Source organism: Chlorocebus sabaeus, chromosome 1, assembly GCF_047675955.1.
Source record: "Chlorocebus sabaeus isolate Y175 chromosome 1, mChlSab1.0.hap1, whole genome shotgun sequence".
NCBI lineage: Eukaryota > Metazoa > Chordata > Mammalia > Primates > Cercopithecidae > Chlorocebus > Chlorocebus sabaeus.
In genome coordinates, this window is record NC_132904.1 from 106,625,600 (window position 1) to 106,647,934 (window position 22,335).

Sequence of the window (22,335 nt, forward strand, 5' to 3'; positions counted from 1 at the left end):
TTTTTTTGAGACAGAGTTTCGCTCTTGTTGCCTAGGCTGGAGTACAATGGCATGATCTCAGCTCACTGCAACCTCCATCTCCTGGGTTCAAGCACTTCTCCTGCCTCAACCTCCCGAGTAGCTGGGATTACAAGCATGTGCCACCACGCCCAGCTAATTTTGTATTTTCAGTAGAGACGGGGTTTCTCCATGTGGGTCAGACTGGTCTCGAACTCCCAGCCTCAGGTGATCCACCTGCCTTGGCCTCCCAAAGTGCTAAGATTACAAGCGTGAGCCACCACACCAGCTGGAAACTGTTCTTTCTAAGGTCACTACCAATCTCCTTATTCCAACAGACACTTCAGTTCTCCTCATACTTGACCTCTTGGTACTATTTGGCAGTGCTGACCATTCTCTCCATAAAGTATTCTTTTTCCTTGGCTTCCATGACATAATACTCTTCTGGTATTACTCTTGTTTTCTGAGACGGAGTCTTGCTCTGTCGCCCAGGATGGAGTGCAGTGGTGCCATCTTGGCTCACTGCAACCTCCACCTCCCAAGTTCCAGTGATTCTCATGTCTCAGATTCCCGAGCAGCTGGGATTACAAGCATGCACCACCGCACCCAGCCATCTTCTAGTATTGTTCTTGAATCTCTGGCCATTTTGTCTCAGTACAGTTGTTTCTCCATATCCATAAAGGATTGGTTCCAGGACTCCCCATGAATACCAAAAACTGTGGATGCTCAAGTCCCTGATATAAAATGGTGTAATATTTGCATATAACCTATGCACATCCTCTTGTATACTTTCCATTATCTCTAGGCTAATAATACCTAATATACTACAAATGCTATGTATTGTTATCCTGTATTTTTAAAATTTTGTACTTTTTCATCGCTGTGTTCTTTTATTTTTTCAAATATTTTCAATCTGTGGTTGGTTGACTCTGTGAATGCAGAACCCAAAGACAAAAGCTGAGGTCCAACAAGGTCTGTTCTAGGTCTTTTTCTCATTTTGCATGTACTTGCAGGTTGATCTATTTCATTCTCATGGGTTAATTACCATCTACACAGTGATTATTCCCAAAACTGTATCTACAGTCCAAGACTGTTCTGAAAGGTCTGGACCCGCGTATGAAAATACTAGATATCTCTCTCGGTTACACTGTACATGTTTACAACTCAAAAGGTTCAAAACTGAATTTATCTTCCCCCTCAAATGTCTTTTTTTCCTCTCATTTTGATAAAGGTATTACCAACTATCCAGCTTCCCAGGTCAGAAACCTGGTATGTAAAAATTTATGTATATCTAGCTCTTTTTTTTTTTTTTTTTTTTTTTTTGAGACGGAGTCTCGCTCTGTCGCCCAGGCTAGAGTGCAGTGGCGCAATCTCAGCTCACTGCAAGCTCCGCCTGCCGGGTTCACGCCATCTCCTGCCTCAGCCTCCCGAGTAGCTGGGACTACAGGCACCCGCCATCATGCCCGGCTAATTTTTTGTATTTTTAGCAGAGACAGGGTTTCACCGTGTTAGCCAGGATGGTCTCGATCTCCTAATCTGGTGATCCGCCCGCCTCAGCCTCCCAAAGTGCTGGGATGACAGGCGTGAGCCACCGCGCTCGGCCCTATCTAGCTCTTTTCAAAGGGAAGCAATACTGTCTGGTGGAGCTAATTATCTATACACCACGAGAGCTAAACTTTTCTATAGTAAGAACAGATTGTTCATTTGGGTTTTTCAATACAAGAAATCAGAAAGTGTCAGAATCACTAAATTATTTTATTTGATTTGTCATCACCAAATAACCTAATTACTTATTTCCTCCCCAGGTTGTACTTTTAAGATACTGAGAAAAAGTGTGCTATATATACCATACTGGAATAAACCAATCACTGTGAAAATATTCTCTCTGTTCTTAACAGAAACAAAAAAAAAAATGGTATTCTAACTTTATGACTAAGTCTCATTTAGATGGCTTGAATTAGTCCTTCATGGAATATCAACTCTGAAAGAACAACTGACCTACAAAATTAAGGAACGAATCTTGAAATGGGAATTTGCACTAGCAACCACAAGCAACCCTATCTAAAGCATTTAGCCACTTTCCTTCTTTTTAAACAGGGTGGGTTAGAGCACACATGTATTTAAAATAAACTGTGCTTGAGTGTAACTGTAGTGTTTAAAAGATTTTTTTAATCACATGAGTTATGAAATGTAAGCCAATTACTTCATCTGCTGTCCAACCAAACAACAATCTGGCTTAACAATGAAAGATTGACACTGTACTTGTTTAGATAAACCATTCTTATTCTTTAACATTGAAATTTTTTTTAAAGTAATTCTGATTATAAAGCAAAAGGTAATCCTTATATGAAATGAAATTCCACCGTAATAGTCTGATTATTCAATTCAGTACTTTAAATCTAAGACGAAGGATGTTAGGTTAGAATAACATTCAAAACCAGAAGAATATAAACAGATTATCAAATATCTCATATTCCTGACTCTCTTTGTGAACAACTTAACATAATTCTATCCTCTTCCAAGGTGACTACTATTGCTAGAAAAATAAAGGGCAGAACACTATAACATTTAATAATTAAATTTTGGCGGGGCATGGTGGCTCACGCCTATAATCCCAGCACTTTGAGAGGCCAAGGCGGGTGGATCACTTGAGGTCAGGAGTTTGAGACCAGCCTGGCCAACATGATGAAACCCTGTCTCTACTAAAAATACAAAAATGAGCTGGGCGTGGTGGCAGACGCCTGTAATCCCAGCTACTAGGGAGGCTGAGGCAGGAGAATCACTTGAACCTGAGAGGCAGACTCCAATCTCAGTGAGCTGAGATTGTACCAGTGCACTCCAGCCTGGGTGACAGAGTGAGGCTCCATCTCCGGGGACAAAAAAAAAAAAAAAGTCAGGGAATTCTATGAAGAAAACACAGCCTGCCACTTACTCTCACTTATTAAGCACCTGCCTGTGTTAGAATTTGTACCAAGCAGCAACAGTCACATCCTTTCCTCAAGTTCAAATTATCACTGCCTCCATGTATTGCTTACCCTACGGGAATGAGGAAAGAAGAGATAGATCAACCTCACGTAATTACAGAGCATATAAATCTACAGAGGTGCTAGGTAATGATTTTTAGAAGTATACTTTGTGATCCAGCTAGCAACTTAAAATCTGAAAAAATAAAGGCCAATGTGGTGGCTCATGCCTGTTATCCCAGCACTTTGGGAGGCTGAGGCGGGTGGATCACTTGAGCTCAAGAGTTTGAGACCAGCCTGGGCAACATGATGAAACCCCATCTCAATGAAAAATACATTAAAAAAGAAAATTAGCAGGGCACAATGGCATGTGCCTATAGACCCAGCTACTCAGGAGGCTAAAGTGGGAGGATGGCTTGAACCCAGGAGGCAGAGGTTGCAGTGGGCTGAGATCACGCCACTGTACTCCAGCGTGGGTGGCAGGGCCAGACCCTGTCTCCAAAATAAAAAATAAAAATAAAAAAAAATTTAAAAACCTGAAAGACATTTTATTTATAGACTTCTGGAATATAATTTTCAGACAATATAATGTAAACGCATGTTCCACTTACCGCTGGGGTAGGAGTCTATCATTAGCCAGGTAGCCTGGCTTATGAATCTCTTTATTATAATCTCCATACTTGGCTTGGACAGCATAGGAAGCCAAAAGAACTGCAGTTTCTGGTGGGCAATATATCTCATCATTTAAGATGGCTTCTTTAACTTGCAAGAAGAAGAGTCTCTGGGTTATTTCTTGAATTAATTCCTCAGAAACATCTTCAGGAAAGAATTTAGCTCTAAACTTGAACTGTAAAGGATTCTCTTTTTTAACATCTTGCTGTGTCACCTGGAAAAATAATTTCAAGTATAATCAACAAAAATCTTAAGTTTACAATAATTAGACCTAGTCATATCAAATTCTTTTTGGACGAAAATGAAAAGTGAAACAGATTCTAAATCTATGAACATTTTAGTGTGTAATATTCTAAATCTATAAACAAATATATGTGATAAAAGATTCTGTGCTCTTAAATGTGACCTATAACTCAGATTCTAATAACCAAATTGAAAACTTATCTTCATATTCTTGAGAAGCTTATCCTACAGGTATTTACATCAAAATTGAAGTACTTAGTACACCATTTGTAATACCTGCTTTAATATTTGTCATAGGCTAGGTTTTCAAATAGGAAAAGCAAGCATGTCTTTTTTCTTTCTTTTTTTTTTTGAGATGGTAAGCTGATGGTGCCTGACTGAATTAAAAAAGGATGGTAGCTCACAATGATTAACAGATAACTACAAAAGGAAGCTTACAATCAGTCAGACTTAGCTTTTCCAGCACAAATTCATGATAACTTCAACTTAACGTAATTATTAGTTGAATGTTATTGTACATATTTTACCTTTTTATTTAGTTTAAGCCATGTAGAATAACCTTTGCTGTCTACATACTGCAGCCCAAAAAACCAGACCTCACGCAAACCAACTGTTTTCACCACCTAAAACACAACAACAAAAAACAATTTCAGTCCAAGATACACATTGTGTCTAAATACTACACTTCCAAAGGAGAACAAAACTACGTAAGTATACGTACATTCCTTTGCCATAGAAAAGGCTTTTCCTAAATTTAAGATATTAAAGGAACGTTTTTGAAAACTCAAATTCAAGTTTTCTATGCTCTTTTTTTTTTTTTGAGAAGTTTTTTGTTTTTTTTTTTTTGCTCTTGTCACCCAGGCTGGTGCGCAATGGCACGATCTCGGCTCACTGCAACTTCCGTCTCCATTCAAGTGATTCTCCCGCCTCAGCCTCCGAAGTAGCTGTGATTACAGGCATGCACCACCACACCCAAGTAATTTTTTGTATTTTTAGTAGAGATGGGGTTTCACCATGTTGGCCAGGCTGGTCTCGAACTCCTGATCTCAGGTGATCTGCCTGCCTCGGTCTCCCAAAGTCTTGGGATTACAGGCATAAGCCACTGCACCTAGCCTCTATCCTCGATTTTGTAGTGTCACTTCAATCCTCTTACTTGATCCACTTCTTCACACCTCCTTTTCCTTATCTATCATGACCTCAAAAATAACAAGAGTCTCAAATATATATATATAGTTTTCATAATCCTACGTTCCAATTTCCATTTACCCCCACAAGTACCCTATTGGTATATTTAGGGCAAATAGTATCATTTTGGTGATAAGAAAAGTTTCTGATATATTCCGTGCTCTACCTTCACTGAGCAAGAAACCATTCTTAGAACATACCATCAATTCCACCATTCTACATTTTTACTCGTGTTTTTTCCTCTGCCTAGAATGGGTCTTCTGTATTTTTACGAACTATTGAATAATTTATTTTTTTTTTAAGAAAAATTTATTTATTTGTTTTTTATTATACTTTTAAGTTCTAGGGTACATGTGCACAACGTGCAGGTTTGTTACATATTTATTCTTTAAGGACCAGCTCAACTAACATGCCTTCTGTGAATAAAGCTCTCCTACCATCTAGATAAAAGTAATCACTTATTCCCTGATATTCCCACAGGACTTTATCTATCCCGCTATTAGAACATTTACTCTATCATAATTGTGTTTTTAGCAGTGTGTCTATTTACCCTCCTTGACTGCATAATACTTATGGACAGAGATTATTGATTTGTGTGTCTTAAAATCCACAGCATCTCACAGAATGATTAGCCTGTGGTATGCACTTGAAAGTAAGAGTAAATAGGCCGGGCTTGGTGGCTCACGCCTGTAATCCCAGCACTTTGGGAGGCTGAGGCAGGCAGATTACGAGGTCAGGAGACACCATCCTGGCTAACACCGTGAAACTCCATCTCTACTATAAAAAAAAAAAAAAACTTAGCCAGGCATGGTGGTGCGCACCTGTAGTCCCAGCTACTCGGGAGGCTGAGGCAGGAGAATGGTGTGAACCTGGAAGGCGGAGCTTGCAGTGAGCCAAGTGCCACTGCACTCCAGCCTGGGTGACAGAGCGAGACTCTGTCTCAAAAAAAAAAAAAAGGCAAGTAAGAGTAAATAAAGTGGTGAAGTTAGGATACACATCCAGCTTGCCCACACCTAACAAAAGCATATTTTTTTAAAAAAAATCTATATTTAAAATAAAATGAGGAAAATGATCCAGGGAGGTAAAAGTTCATTAACATTTTAAAAGCTTTACAGAAAGATTCAATATCAGTTCTTAATAAACATTCTTGGTTTTTTGTGGGATTTTTTGCTTATTTTTTTTTTAAAGACAGGGTCTCACTCTGTACTCCCAATGGAGTACAGTGGTGTGATTCACGGCTCACTGGAGCCTTGACCTCCTGGACTCCTGAAGCAATCCTCCTGCCTCAGCTTCCTGAATGGCAGGGACTACAGGTGCATTCCACCACACCTAATTTTGTTTTTTTTTGTTTTTCTGTAGAGGCAAGGGTCTTGCAATGTTGCCAAGGCTGATCTTAAACTCCAGGCCTCAAGTGATCCTCCCACTTCAGTCTCTCAAAATGCTGGGATTATAGATGCAAGCCACTGCGCTTGGCCCTTGGTTTGTTTTTTTGTTTGTTTTGAGACAGGGCCTCGCTCCGTCACCCAGGCTGGAGTGTAGTCGTGCAATCGCAGTTCACTGCAACCTCCACCCCCACCCCGGGCTCAAGCGATCCTCCCACCTCAGCCTCCCAAGTAGCTGGGACCACAGGCATGCACTACCAACCCCAGCTAATTTTTTATATTTTTAGTAGAGATAGGGTCTCACCATGTTGCCCAGGCTGGTCTTGACCTCCTGAGCTCAAGTGATCTGCCCGCCTCGGCCTCCCAAAGTGTTGGGATTATAGGTATGAGCCATCATGCCCAGCCTGTTTTTTAAAAATAATCTTAAAACATTTGGCGGGACACGGTGGCTTGCGCCTATAATACCAGCACTTTGGGAGGCCAAGGCGGCTAGATCACTTGAGGCCAAGAGTTCAAGACCAGCCTGGCCAAGATGGTGAAATCCCATCTCTACTAAACATACAAAAATTAGCCGGGTGTGCTGGTGCACACCCATAATCCCAGTTACTCAGGAGGCTGAGACAGGAGAATCGCTTGAGCTCAGGAGGCGGAGGCTGCAGTAAGCCAAGTTCATGCCACTGACTCTAGCCTGGGTGCCAGAGCGAGACTCCGTCTCAAAAACAAAAAGCAAAAAACAACAACAAAAAAATCACACACACAAACACACAAAATAATCTTACAACATTCTAGGCTTTTGGTTTCAAGACAGCAAACTGAACCCTTCCATTTACTTTCCCACTCTTGAAAATTTTCACTGAAATGACAGAAGAAAAAAAACCAAAAAAACAAACACTGGCTGGGCACAGTGGCTCACATCTGTGATCCCAACACTTTAGGAGGCCAAGGCAGGTGGAGCTCAGGAGTTTCAGAAGAGCCTGGGCAACGTAGGGAGATCTTGTCTCTTTAAAAAAAAAAAAATTAGCTGAGTAGTCATGCAAATCTGTAGTTCTAGCTAATCAGGAGGCTGAGGTGGTAGGATCACTTGAGTCCAGGAGGTCAACGCTGCAGTGAGCTGTGATTATGCCACTGCACTCCAGCCTCAGTGACAGAGCAAGACCCTGTCTTAAACAAAAAAAAAATTAAAAATAAGAAAAAAGCATTCAGAAAATGTTATCAAAAAAGCAAAAAGTGAGAAATTTCTAGAAGATGTGGAACATAAAGTCTCATATTGATAATGCACAAGCTGATCAATGTCAAACAATGAAAAATTCAACGTGGACAAAAGGAGATTCCAAATAACCTAACTTTGGTAAAAGATAGGTTGCCCCAGCAGTGCCGTAGAAAACATTCAAGCTTGGAGTGGCAGGAGTAGGAATGTACAGGTCAAAAGCAGCAGAGAGAAGTATAACAAAGCAGCTGGGCTCAGCTTCTGCCTCCACACTCTGTGAGATTCACAATGGTGGCTAAGTAAAAGGGAGATGCACCACAGTGGGCACAAGGGATAACAGCTTAACTAACTTTAGATTATTACGCAAATACAAGGAACAAGAGAGCTCAGCTGTGAAATTCCCTGAAACGCCCTATCTCCCCAATGGTTCTTCCCTACTTCTTCAGAAGGTGTTCCTAGAATGTTTTTTTTTTAATTAATATATTTTAGTGAGGCTGTCCTTTGAGCTCCCATAAACTTTTGATCACATACTTTTAGAACTGAAACTGCTTGGACACATAACTATAACATATGTATATTTACTTACAAGTTAGTCTATCATGCTAATACACTATAAAGCATACATTTTTTTAAAATTTAAAAAATGCATATATAATATATATATTTTGTTTGTTTTTTGCCCAAACTGAAGTGTAGACTGAAACCTCCACCTCCCGGGTTTCAGCAATTCTCCCACCTCAGCCTCCTGAGTAGCTGGGAGTACAAGTGCGCACCACCATGCCCAGCTAATGTTTGTATTTTTAGTAGAGACAGAGTTTTGCAATGTCGGACAGGCTGGTCTTGAACTCCTGACCTCAAGTAATCCTCCCACCTTGGCCTCCCAAAGTGCTGGGATTACACGCGTGAGCCACCACGTCCAGCCTAAAGACATGGGTATGAACACTCTGTACACTTTAATCTCACAAGAAGCAGCTAAAGGAGGAGGCCAGTCAAGAAGAGTCAGCAAGAAGCAAAACAAAGGACTTCAAGCACTCAGAGTCCCCAAATACAGAGCAGCTGGCCTCGATCTAACATCATAATCAGACGTGGGGCTTTACTACACATGGACTCATGTAGCTCTGTGCTCTCATTTTAGAGGACCCAGTTTACTCCCGGCTTGACCTGAACCTGCCAGCTCATTCCACACACACTACATAAAAAAGTAAAGTCTTCATTTTTAGATCCTTGCATTTGAGTTCAAGGAAAGCTCATCATTGCATCTGAGTTCAAGGAAAGCAGTCAGGAAATAGAACGGGGACTAAAGAACTGCTGAGAAGAGTCCATAACAGATAACAATACTCAATAATCTAGACCAGGCTGGGCAGTGGCTCACGCTTGTAATCCCAGCACTTTGGGAGAACGAGGCAGGCAGATCACTTGAGCCCAGGAGTTCAAGACCAGCCTGGGAAACATGACGAAACCCCATCTCTACCAAAAATACAAAAAAAAAAAAAGTAGCCAGGCATGGTGGAGCGCACCTGTAGTCCCAGCTACTCAAGAGGCTGAGGTGGGAGGATCGCTTGAGTCTGGGAGGCAGAAGTTGCAGTGAGCCGAGATCACACTACTGCATTCCAGCCTGGGGTGACAGGAGTGAGATCCTATCTAAAAAAAAATTTTTTTTAAATAAAGAAATAAATAATAATCTAGACTATTTATAATATGAAGTGTGTGTGTGTGTGCGCGCGTGCGTGTGCGCGCGTGCGTGTGCGCGCGCACGCGCGGTGAGGGTTGCTTAACCATGGGGATACATTCTGAGAAATGCATTGTTAGACAATTGCATCATCGTATGAACATCATAGAGTATACTTGAACAAATCTAAATGGTATAGCCTACTACGCACCTAGACTATAAGGTACAGCCTGTTGCTCCTAGGCTACAAACCTGTACAGCATGTTACTATATTGAATACTGTAGGCAACTCTAACACAACTGTTAAGTATTTGTGTATTTAAACATATCTAAACATAGAAAAGGTACAGTAAAAATATGGTATTACACTTTTATGGGACCACTGTTGCCTAAGTGGCCCATCATTGATCGAAACGTCATCATGCAGCACATGACACTGTATTTATCTATATAAACAGAAAGAGATATATATAAAACTATCAAACACTGTTCTAGGCACTTTACACAGATTTTCATTTAACTCTCACAACCTCCGAAGAAGTAATGTTACCATCATCATCCTAATTGTACAAATGAGAAAAATAAGGCAAAGAGATTAATTTGTCCAAAGACAAACAGCTACAACAGGAACTAATGCAGGCAGTGTGGCTCCAGTGCCCACACTTCTAAACCACCACACATTACTGCCCTATAATAAATGAGGTTTCTTTTTCCTGTATCCAAGTGAAAGTAATTCTACTTAATAAAAAACAAGTTTTATTTCTTAGTATCCAATACCAAAAAGGATAACTTGCTGATTAGTTTTTGGCTGCCACAAACATTTCACTTACTATAAATAACATTTCAATTTGCTATGAAGTACAATAAATGCTAACTCTACTCACATTTTTTTCAAATAAGATAGACTATATATTCATAAACAGGAGGCACAGAAGAATCAACAGAAGTGAATATTATACCAGAACAAAAGTGGTTTGGAAAAAAGAAAAAAGTGGAGATTGGTTCACAAGGTATGGTGAACTTAGCTCTTTATGATTTTGCTTTAAAAATTTGCATATCCACACAAAAAGCCTTTCATCATCCAAAAAGAACTTATCAGAACTTTTTAAGAATTACTGAATCAGGAGATTAAGTATAGTATTTGTCAGAAGAAACAACTTTCCAGAATTTAAAATTTTTATTTCATCAGATTTGAATCTGTATTTGACAGAATGACAACTAACAAAACCAAGGTATCTAGTGTTACTTATTGCTGAAATGCTAGAAACTCTTTCATTCTTTAAGATCAAGTTATTCTGACTACAGGCTATTGCTCTCTTGCTCCTAAGAAAAAGTGTATGTAAAGTTTATGTAAAAGTTATCCTCCTCTAAGTTTCATGCCACGCATGATATATACCACCTTCCTCTCTCTTTGCAATAGTTTCTTCATGTTCTTACTTAATCCCTGGGGCCAATCTCTTAACTCGTTTTCTCAGTAAAACTTGCTTACATTGCAATACAACATTACCTGGGAAGCTTAAATTTTAAAATACTGATGATTTAGAGTAGGCCCAGACAATTAAATCAGCATCTCTGGAAGGGGTTTCCAAGCACTGTCTCCTCGCCCTTTTTTAAAGCTCCACAGGTGACTCTAATGCGCACTCAAGACTGAGAAGAAAGATAAGATGAGTAGTCCCAGTTCCTTAATATACTGGATACCTGACCTCCATATCCCAACCTTTGTCTCATACATTATGAACCTGACACCAAATTGTCGTTAGTGATCTCCATATAGCCTACACAGGTTGAGCATCCCTAATCCAAAAATCCAAAATCCAAAATGCTGCAAAATCTGAAACCTCTTCAGTACCAACATGACTCTGCAAGTGGAAAGTTCCACACTTGACCTAACGTGATGGGTTGCAGTTAAAACTCAGTATACATTTTATTTCATGCGTAAAATTATTTAAAGTATTTTATAAAATTACCTTCAGCCTATGTATATAAGCTGTACACAAAACATAAATGAATTCTGTGTTTAGACTTGGGTCCCGTCCCCAAGATATCTCATTATACATATGCAAACATTCCAAAATCTAAAAAAATCCTAAATCTTAAACACTTCTGGTCCCAAGCATTTTGGATAAGGGATGCTCTCAACCTGTAATTCCCTATGCCTTTCGCTCCTGCTGTTCCTTCTGCCCAGGATTCCTACTCATTTCACTCAACAACTTTGTGGATTATCCTTGAATCCTTTAGTCACCATCACAATGATTCTCACAGAGGTTAAATAAATGCCTGCTGAAAATTATTTTCAAGAAGTCCTCTCCCACAAATGTAGGAATGTGAAAGAATAAAGAATATCCCTACTGCTGTAGTAGGGATATCTGAATAGCTACTACGAAAAATTCAAAGTGGTACATTGTTGGATTATCAGCAAAAGTACAGAAAAACAGAGAAAGTATGCAACAACATTCACACTATGGTGTCAAAAGTCGCATATTTCAAGCAGTTAAATGATACCTGGTCAAAAAGCTGTTTGCCAGTTGTATTGGGCTGAATGGCAAATTCCAGCTCAGCATCCATTGTAGTTACTCTTACGTTGATCTGTAATAAAAATAAAAGGAATAATAAGTAGAAAAGAGAAGTTATTAGGCATGAGAAAACTTTTAAGATTTTATTAAAGTGATAAAGCTTTATTTTAATCATAAGAAAATCTATTTGAAAAACAAAGAGCTTATAAAGTCCTCATTTAGGAATATCTATAGAATACTTAACATATACTGGACACTAAGCTATGGGCTTTCCATACTCTCATTTAGCCCTTGCTATAATACTAGGAGATATTACTTCTATTTCTATAGAAATGCAAAGAGTTTCCATTATTCACCTAAGGACACATGGTTATTAAAAGGCAGAGCAAGAGCTGGACACGGTGGTTCACACCTTTAGTCCCAGCACTCCGGAAGGCCAAGGTAGGAGGATCTCTTGAGGCCAGGAGTTTGAGACCAGCCTGGGCAACACAGCAAGACTACGTGTCTATGAAAAATTTAAAAATTAGTTGGATGTGGTGGCATGTGCCTGTTATTTCCAGGAGGCTGAGATGGGAGGATCACTTGAGCCTAGGAGTTTGAGGGCTGCCGTGAGCTATGACTGTACTACTGAACTTCAGCCTGCACAACAGAGCAAGACCCTGCCTCCAAAAACAAAAAGGCAAAGCAGGTATTTAAATTGAGGTCTAACTCCAAATTCTTTGAATGTGACTAACTATGCCATATTTCTTCCAACATAAAAATCAGATTTCATTTTATTCATACTGTAAATACATTCTTCACTTTAGGAAAGCATTTACCTACAGTGCTTTATTTGCTAGACTATTTTTTGTTGTTTTTAGAGACAGGATCTCACTACGTTGTGCTCAGGCTGGAGTGCAGTGGCCATTCATGGGTGCAATCATGGCACACTGCAACCTAATCTCCTGGACGCCAAGTCTATACTCCCACCTCAATCTACCAAGTAGCTAGGAGCACAGGTGTGTGCCACCATGCCTAGCTCCAAACTCTATTTTAAATAATAATTTTATTGTGTAAATACCTTTCTAATATCTCAAAAACTTAACATATCTTACCAAAATAATTTTTACCACAGAATAGCATCTTCACCTAGAATTCTTCACGTGATTCAAATACATCTTTTTCGCTTTTTAATTTATTTTATCTTTTATTAATTTATTTCTCCTTTAATTTTCCCATACTTCCTTTGTTGTTTCTGTATCTATTTTCTAACAATCTTTACTTTTCCCTTAACCAGTATAAACCTGTAGTGATTTCTACTAACATTGTTTCTGTAACAACTGTATTTAAAATTTTATATTAATATGTATTACTGCATTTGTTTTTATGTATCTTTTTCCATCAGCCTATAGGTTTACTGAGGACACAGCTTGTGCCATTTTCTCTTTCTAACTTTAACTCACACTATAAAAACTCTAAATCAGACTTCTTATTTCCCCATATGTCTAACAATCACAACCTCAGCACGTTATAGCTTTCACCTGGAATAACTTCTGTAATCAAATCTTACAGATTCATCCTTCTTTAAAATAATCTTATTTTTTTCTTTTCTGAAACTGTATCTTATTAAGAAATGATATACACAAAACATGTATCATATGTAAACAATGAAGAAGAATAAAATGAAACCCATAAATCTATCATCCAACTGAATAACAAGAAACGGTAAATAATGTTGCATATATCACTGTATTTCTTCTTTGTAAATACCAACAGGCAACCACTAACCTAAATTTTGTGTTATTCTCTTGCTTTTTTAAAAAAATGCTTCTAACATAAATATATGTATCTATATGTAAAATAGCTTCATTTTTCTTGATTTTTAGCTGTATTATAACTGCACAATATTTGTTGATCAAGTTTTCTTTCTTGAGGTGGGCAATGCTTACACGGGTATATTCACTTCATGAAAATTCATCAACTACACACTTTTTTCCCCTGTTGCCCAGGTTGGAGCTCAGTGGCACAATCCTAGCGCACTGCAGCCTCAACCTCCCGGGCTCGAGCGATCCTACCGCCTCAGCCTCCTGGGTGGCTGGGACCCCCATACCATTTGGTATGTGTATTCTACTTCAATAAATTCTTTAAAATTGCACTCTACTAGTTTAATTTTTCACAATATGTTTCTAAGATTCCCTGAAGCTTTTGTCATTAGAATTTTCACTGCTATGCAACAGTCTGAATGTGGCCAAACAAAAATTTACTCACCCGTTTTACTGTCAATGAACACTGTCTCCAATTTTTTGGCTATTAGGAACAATACTCCTATGAACATTCTTGTACACGTCTCCGAGTGTCAGAATTTCTCCAGAATATAGTCAGAATTCTTGAGTAATAAAGTGTGCACACTTTCTACTTTTACCACATAATGCTGAATTGTACAACCTAACTGTGTCAACATATACTCCCATAAGCATTGTACAAGAATTCTTGCTGTTCTGTTTCCAGGAACAGTGGGCATTATCAGATTTATTAATATCTGACAATTCAGTTAGCAGAAAATGGTATCTCAGTATGGTCTTAAAGCGGGATCCTCGATTGCTGATGAAGTCCACAGTTCTGTATATGGCACGTGCATACAGAATTTTAAGATGGCCCCGGTGTCATGCTCATGATTATGGTGCATTACATGATTAAAGGGATTTTGCAGAAGTACTTAAGATTACTAATCAGCTGACTTTAGAACAGGAAGATTATCTAGGAGGACCTAAGCTAATCAATTTATCTGCCTGGTTGCAGAATAAGTTACACCTTGATTTCAGCCTTATAAGACTCTGAAGCAGGGAACTCAGTCACATCACCCCAGATTCCTAACCTATAGAACTATGGGATAACACATGGGTGCTGTTTTATAACACTAAATTTGTAGTAATTTGTCACAGACCAATGAAAAACTAATACAATATGTTTAACTGACCACTCATTCTCATCTTTGAATGTTCACACATATGGCTTATTCACCTATTGGGTCGTTTTTTCTTTTACTTAAGAAGTCTTTATATATTCTTGATACTGATCCTTTGTCAGTTATTTCTTACAAAAGAACCTCCCATATTGTGGTTTGTCATTTTACTGTCTTCATAGCGTTCCTTTATGATAAACTGACATACTTAATTTCAGTGTTGAACTTATAAATATTTTACACACAGATATCAATTTTTTACCATCTTTTTTTTTTTTTTCCCCCAAGACAGCATCTCACTCTGACGCCCAGGCTAGTGTGCAGTGACGCAATCTCAGCTCACTGCAACCTCCACCTTCCAGGTTCAAGCAATTCTCCTGCCTCAGCCTCCCAAGCAGCTGGGATTACAGGTACGTACCACCATGCCCGACTATTTTTTGTATTTTTAGTACAAATGGGGTTTCACCATGTTGGCCAGGCTGGTCTCGAACTCCTGACCTCAAGTGATCCACCTGCCTCAGCCTCCCAAAGTGTTGAGATTACAGGCATCAGTCACTGTGCCTGGCCAATTTTTTCTGTCGTCCTTAAGAAATCCTTCCATACAGGCCGGGCGTGGTGGCTCACACCTGTAAACCCAGCACTTTAGGAGGCCGAGGCAGGTGGATTATGAGGTCAGGAGATCGAGACCATCCTGGCTAACACAGTGAAACTCAGTCTCTACTACAGAATACAAAAAATTAGCTGGGCGTAGTGGCGAGCGCCTATAGTCCCAGCTACTTAGGAGGCTAAGGCAGGAGAACTGCGTGAACCCAGGAGGCAGAGGTTGCAGTGAGCCGAGACTGCACCACGGCACTCCAGCCTGGGCAACAGAGCAAGACTCCGCCTCAAAAAAAAACTAAAAAAGAAAAAAGAAAAAAAAAAAAAGAAATCCTTCCATACTCTGGAGTCATAAGGATATTCATATATTTCCTATTTTGATTTTCATAATTTTCAATGATTTTTTGCTTATGATGTTAGAGGTTCAATTTCATTTTTCAATCTCCATATGAATGAAAATATGGGTTTTTTTAAAAATCCCAACATCATTTATTAATTAGTTTATTTATTCTCCAAAGTCTGCGCTGTCACAAATCAAGTATCTGCATAAGTATGGATCTAATTTTGTTCCACTGGTAAATTAAACTACTCTTAATATCGTATTGTCTTAATTAGTATTTCTTTAAATAAGTCTTGATATCTGGTAGGGCAAGTCTCCATTATTCTTCAGAACTATTTTGACTAGTCTTGGATCATTATCTTTGCTCTTGGCTCCATATAAAACTGTGAACTTGGGCTGGGCACAGTGGCTCATGCCTGTAATCCCAGCACTTTGGGAGGCTGAGGCGGGCGGATCATGAGGTCAGGAGATCGAGACCATACTGGCTAACATGGTGAAATCCTGTCTCTACCAAAAATACAAAAAAATTAGCCAGGCATGGTGGTGCGCGCCTACAGTCCCAGCTACTCAGGAGGCTGAGGCAGGAGAATGGCGTGAACCTGGGAGGCGGAGGTTGCAGTGAGCCGAGATCATGCCACTGTACTCCAGCCTGTGCGACAGGGCGAGATGCCGTCTCAAAAACAAAACAAAACAAAACAAAAAAAATGTGAACTTTACAAAATACACCATTTATGATTTAGTATTGGAACAACACGAAATTCTTCAGTATCTTTGGGTAAGAATTAACATTTTTATTAATACAGACTCTATACATGACTATGGTTTTCTCACTTTACATTGACTTAGATCTCCTTTAATGACTTTCAAAATCTTTTGAAAGAAGTGCTTATAATTTCCCCCATATAAATCACTTTACTCATTTGTTAGATATTTTCTCCTAGAGCATTATGGCTTTGTGAGTCTTGTAAATATGGGTCCACAGTTCCTATTCCATAATTTTGACATCTTAAAAGCACTGACACCTGAAGATGAGTTAATTTTGAGCAAAAATCTGACATGAAGTGATACAAGACTATCACTTGTAGTGAATTAATTTATTCCATTTCAAGCGACTATTCACCCATTAAACTATAAAAATATCAATGTTTCAGAGGTGATGCCATAGACCTTGATGGGAGTTTCATGATATAATGACATATGCACATAATATATTATATATTCATCATTCTAAAATCCAAAAACTTCCACATTCTGAAACTTATCTAGCTTCAAGAGTTGTTTCCTCTACAAGGCAAGTTCTATACTTCCAGAATCTTTAATGAATCAACAACACACAACTGATATCCAACTGCGTATAATAATTTTGACTCTTTAAGGAACAATAAACACTCTCTGCTCAATTATACTGGCAAAGAGTTTTCCAAAGTAGCTATAAACGTTCACATTCCTAACAGAAATACAATAAAGTCACAGCTGTTCCACATCCTTATCTACACTGGATTATTATCAGTCTTTTTGTTGTTGTTGTTATTTTTTTGTTTTGCTTTGTTTTGTTTTGAGACAAGTCTCGCTCTGTCAGCCAGGCTGGAGTGCAGTGGTGTGATCTTGGCTCACTGCAACCTTCGCCTCCTGCGTTCAAGCGATTCTCCTGCCTCAGCCTCCCGGGTAGCTGGGACTACAGGAATGCGCCACAACGCCTGGCTAATTTTTGCACTTTCAGTAGAGATGGGGTTTCACCACGTTGGCCAGGCTGGTCCCAAACGCGACTTCAAGTGATCCTTCCACCTCGGCCTCCCAAAGTGCTGGGATTACAGGCATGAGCCACTACGCCTGGCCTACCAGTCTTTAATATAGCTTCTTTTGTGAAATATCTGCTCAAATATTTTGCCCACAAAAAAAAAAAATTCTGAGTTGTGTTATTATTGAACTGTAAAAGAACTTTATATGGCATATAATTTTATCCCATTGTCTTGCCTTTCCATGTTCTTATTTCTATCTTTCAGTAGCAAAAGTTTTTAACTTTGATTAAGTCCAACTTTTTCTAAATGGTTCAAATTTTCTGTGTATTATATAAAAAATTTTCACCTACTCCAAGGTCACAAAGATTTTTTCCTATGTTTTCTTCTAGATGTTTTACAGTTTGGGCTTTTGCATGTAGGTCTATAATCCATTGAGTTTATGTTTGTAAATTGTGAGACAACAGTCAATGTCCATGTTTTTCTGTATGGATAACCCTTTGTGCCAATACCATTTGTTGAAAATAATTATAGTTCTCCATTAAATTGTGTGACAGCGTTGTCAAAAATCTAATGAATACATATGTGCATGTATGTGTGTTGGTGTATTTTCATTTCACTGATTCTATTAATCTATTTATTCTTTCATCAGTACCTCAATGTCTTATTTAGTGGCTTAAAAATAAACCTTGAAATCCAGGAGTGTTAAGTTTTCTTTCTTTCTTTTTAATTGCTTTAGTTATTCTGTGCACATTCTGGCATATCCATATATTAATATATTTTAGAATCAGCTAGTCAATTTTAATCAAAGAAGACTGCCTGGATTCAACTGATTGGAACTGAATTTCATTTCTGAAAACTTTTATGGAGAACTGACATCTTAATCCAACTTTATAAAGATCTGTATACATATTTTATAGTTCTCTACATATTTAAATCTTTAATTTCTTATAGCTAGTTTTCAGTGTAGAGATCTTGTACAGCATTTGTACCTTTATTACTAAGTATGTCATGTTTTTTAATAACCAAACTAAATAACCAAACTACTTTTATATTAAAAAGGCCATTTTTTTAAATACAATCTTGTATTTGGCAATCTTGCTAAATTCAGTTATTGGTTCTAGTAATTGTTTTGTAGATTTACGAGGATTTTCTACAGAAACAATTATGTCATCTGCAAATAGGAAATTTTCTTTTTGATCTGTATGCCTTTTTTTAATTCTTCTCTCCCACTAACAAAGCACACTTTGCAACCTGCTGAGTCTTTCAGTCATTCCAAAGTGTTATCCATGCTAGAAAATCCCAAAAATGATAACTAATGACTTTCTTTAAAATTATAATTGGCCAAAAGAAACATTCCAGAAAACAAAAACAACTTACTTTATTAGATTAAGAAAAGAACAATTACACCTTAAGAATAAAGGAATAAACTTTAGTCAAGAACCAAATAACTACAAAACTAAGTAAAATAATCACAAGTATACCCTTAAATAAAAAAATCTAAGACTATATAATATCAGTATGGGTATCAATTGCATCTAAACTAGAATTATGAGAAAACTAAAATTCATAGATCTTTCTGACCTCTCATTACTTCCTCCCATTTAACAATGTTACCATTTACTGGGCACTAAATATATATATATCAGATTCTTCTAACCCTTACCATACTCCCTTGGGTAACTAATTATATTCCCATTTTATATGTAAGGAAGTTAAAAATTGGACAGATTGAGCTAAATTAACAAAAGTCACCCAGATTAGTGGCGGAACCAAGGTAAGAACTTAGTTTGACCTTAGAACTCATGACCACATAATACTACGCTCTGGTCACGTTAATTTAAAAACAACAATAATATCAGTGCCTTTTTCTTCCAACAACTCTACCGACATTCTTTGCCTTGTTCCAAAACGAATTTAATGATATCTTATTATGTAGATACTGTCAAATGTAATAAAATACACTTACTGGTTTTGGCATTTTCTTTCTCTTTTTGTTACCTTCTTTAAAAATTCTTCACTTCTATGAATTATGTTGTCACTTTCTGTTAAAAAAAAAAAAGCATAATATATCATCTTTTTATATAAGGTTTCTGTTTTAACTATAATTTGTGTAAGATATAAATTAAAATATTCGAAAAGGTGGATTTAAAGTAACAAGGAGTGATTTCACTCTAATTTTCAATGTCTTCTACTAGCATTGCACATTCCCTAAAAAGACTAAAATCCAAGATTAAAAATACCGCACATCTCAAATAACTTGGTATAAACACACTGATCTACCTAGAAGTTTTAATTTAATTACAGACAACAAAGAACAAGGAAACATCATTGCTTAGGGCCCAGAAGCTCACTCTGAGTCAGGCTCATCTCTGTATCCAGGATGTTAGAGAAAGGAACAATAAAAGTGAGGACAGATGGATTCAGATTCTGAAGAGCTTAAGAATACTTTTTCAATGTTTTTTTTCTGTACTGCCAAAAACAAAAGGAAATTCTGATTAATGTAATCTGCAAAAAAATGGAAGAAACTAATTTTTATTTTTTTAAAGACAGGGTCTCATTCTGACATTCAGGCTGGAGTACAGTGGTGACATCACAGCTCACTGCAGCCTAAGCCTCCCAGGTTCAAGTAATCCTCCTGCCTTGGGCTTCCGAGTAGCTAGGATCATGAGCACATGCCACCATGCCCAGCTAGTGTTTTTTATTTTACTTTTTCGTAGAGGCAGGGTTGCCCCATGTTGCTCAGGCTGTCTCAAACTCCTGGCCTCAAGCAGTCCTCCCAACTGTGCCTCCCAAAGTGCTAGGATTACAGGCATGAGCCACCGCACCTGGCTTATTTTTTCTTCTTGTAAGTTTGAAAATATGAATAAAGAAAAATATGAATAGCTTATTCACCCAATGTGTATGAAACAGGCAAAACTCTGCACACTAACAACCTGCATTCAGCTAGACACGGCGGCTCACATTGGTAATCCCAACACTTTGGGACCTGTAATCCCAGTAGTTTGGGAGGCCAAGGTGAGAGGACCGCTTAAGCCCAGGTGGCTGAAGCTGCAGTGAGCAGTGATCGTACCACTGCACTCTGGCCTGGGCAACAGAGCAAGGTCCTCTCTTAAAAACAAACAAATAAACAAAAAAAGTTACTGATTGCTGTTTAAAATGCCATAACTAAGGCTGGGCATGGTGGCTCATGCCTGTAATCCCAGCACTTTGGGAGGCCGAGGCAGGAGGATCATTTGAGGTCAGAAGTTTGAGACCAGCCTGGCCAACATGGTGAAACCTCATCTATACCAGAAATACAAAAATTAGCTGGGCATGGTGGCAGGTGCCTGTAATCCCATCTACTCAGGAGGCTGAGGCAGGAGAATCACTTGAACCCGGAAGGTGGAGGTTGCAGTGAGCCGAGATCGTCCCACTGCACTCCAGCCTGGGCGACAGAGCAAGACTGTGTTTCCAAAAAAAAAAAGAAAAGAAAAGATGCCATAACTAATAAAAGAAAAATTCTCTGTAAGTTATAATAAAAATGAAATTTAAGTAAGGCCATTTCCCAAATTCTACTCAATCACAAGTAAATGATTACCAATAAACCTCTTCAGAGGAAACTTCCTCCTGAGATTTTTTTCTTTTTTTTGAGATGGAGTCTCGCTCTGTCGCCCAGGCTGGAGTGCAGAGGTCGCAGTGGAGCAATCTTAGCTCACTGCAACCTCTGCCTCCGGGGTTCAAGCGATTCCCCTGCTTCAGCCTCTGCAGCTGGGATTACAGATATCCACCAACACACCCAGCTAATACTTGTATTTTTAGTAGAGAAAGGGTGTCATCATGTTGGCCAGGCTGGTCTCAAACTGAGCTCAAGTGATCCGCCAGCCTGGTCCTTCCAAAGTGCTGTGATTACAGGCATGAACCACTAGGCAATGAAATTCTGTTGGAGGTATAAACCCCTCATTTCTTAAATCTTATCATTTCCTAGCTTATTCCCATCTACACTTACCTACCTTCATGAACCTAAATGTATTTCAGTACAATTTTTAAATTCTATACCCTTTTTTCATCCCAACTACTATTACCGCCTTAGTTCAGGTCTCATCATCTCAGGTCTTGATTAAAATAGCCTCCAGGCCAGGCGCAATAGCTCACGTGTGTAATTCTAGCAATTTGAGAAGTGGGAGGATCACCTGAGCCCAGGAGTCTGCGAGAAGCCTAGGCAACAGGGCAAAACCCCATCTCTACCAAAAAACAAACAAACAAACAACAACAACAAAAAACTAGCCAGGCATGGTAATGGAAGGATTGCTTGAGCCTGGGAAGTGCAGGTTGAAGTGAGCTGAGATCACCAATGCACTCCAGCCTGGGTGAGAGAGCAAGATCCCATCTCAAAAACAAACAAACAAAAAATGAGCTATAACCTATTGGTTCAGCAAAATTGCTTCATCTCACATTTCATAGAACAACTTTACTCAAATTCTTCATACATATATAAGACATGTGTGTCTGCATCAAAACTTCGGCCATTTTTTGAATCATAGTAGTTTAGATTACATAAGCATTTGTTTCAATGAGTAATACGATCACTAAAAGTTTTATCCCAAGCCAAAATGGTTTGTCCTAAGTTACATGAGCAAAAAATGGCCAAACTACAAGTCTTTTGACACCTAGCATCCAGAGCTCTATAATGTATCAGCCTGTCTTCCTCTTTTTTGATAGGAAAAGACTGCTAACTAATTTCATTTGTAGAAATATACCTGAAGAAAATATTAACAAATATGTATAATGCTACAACTACAAATACTAATTATAGTACAATTTATAAAAGTATATGTAAAACTGGGAGTTTAGCTAGGTCAATCATGGTATATCTTAGGATCCACAAGATCACAACGCAGCCCATCAAAA

General features: G+C 38.5%; 1 protein-coding gene across 3 annotated transcripts in view; it reads right to left on the minus strand.

The window, feature by feature from the left end:
- RDX (radixin) overlaps positions 1–22,335 on the minus strand; it is a 95,035-nt gene that overhangs the window by 58,414 nt on the left and 14,286 nt on the right. For 2 of the 3 annotated variants that reach the window (XM_008020782.3, XM_008020779.3), the window contains exons 2-5: positions 19,415–19,490; positions 11,821–11,904; positions 4,403–4,498; positions 3,572–3,846 (exon numbers count right to left, since the gene is read on the minus strand). In XM_008020782.3, the coding sequence (XP_008018973.2) occupies positions 3,572–3,846; positions 4,403–4,498; positions 11,821–11,904; positions 19,415–19,426 (467 nt within the window). In that variant the 5' untranslated portion in view covers positions 19,427–19,490. Of the gene's footprint in view, positions 1–3,571; positions 3,847–4,402; positions 4,499–11,820; positions 11,905–19,414; positions 19,495–22,335 lie in introns of those variants that run through there. The other variant, XM_073020900.1, reaches the window with a different exon arrangement.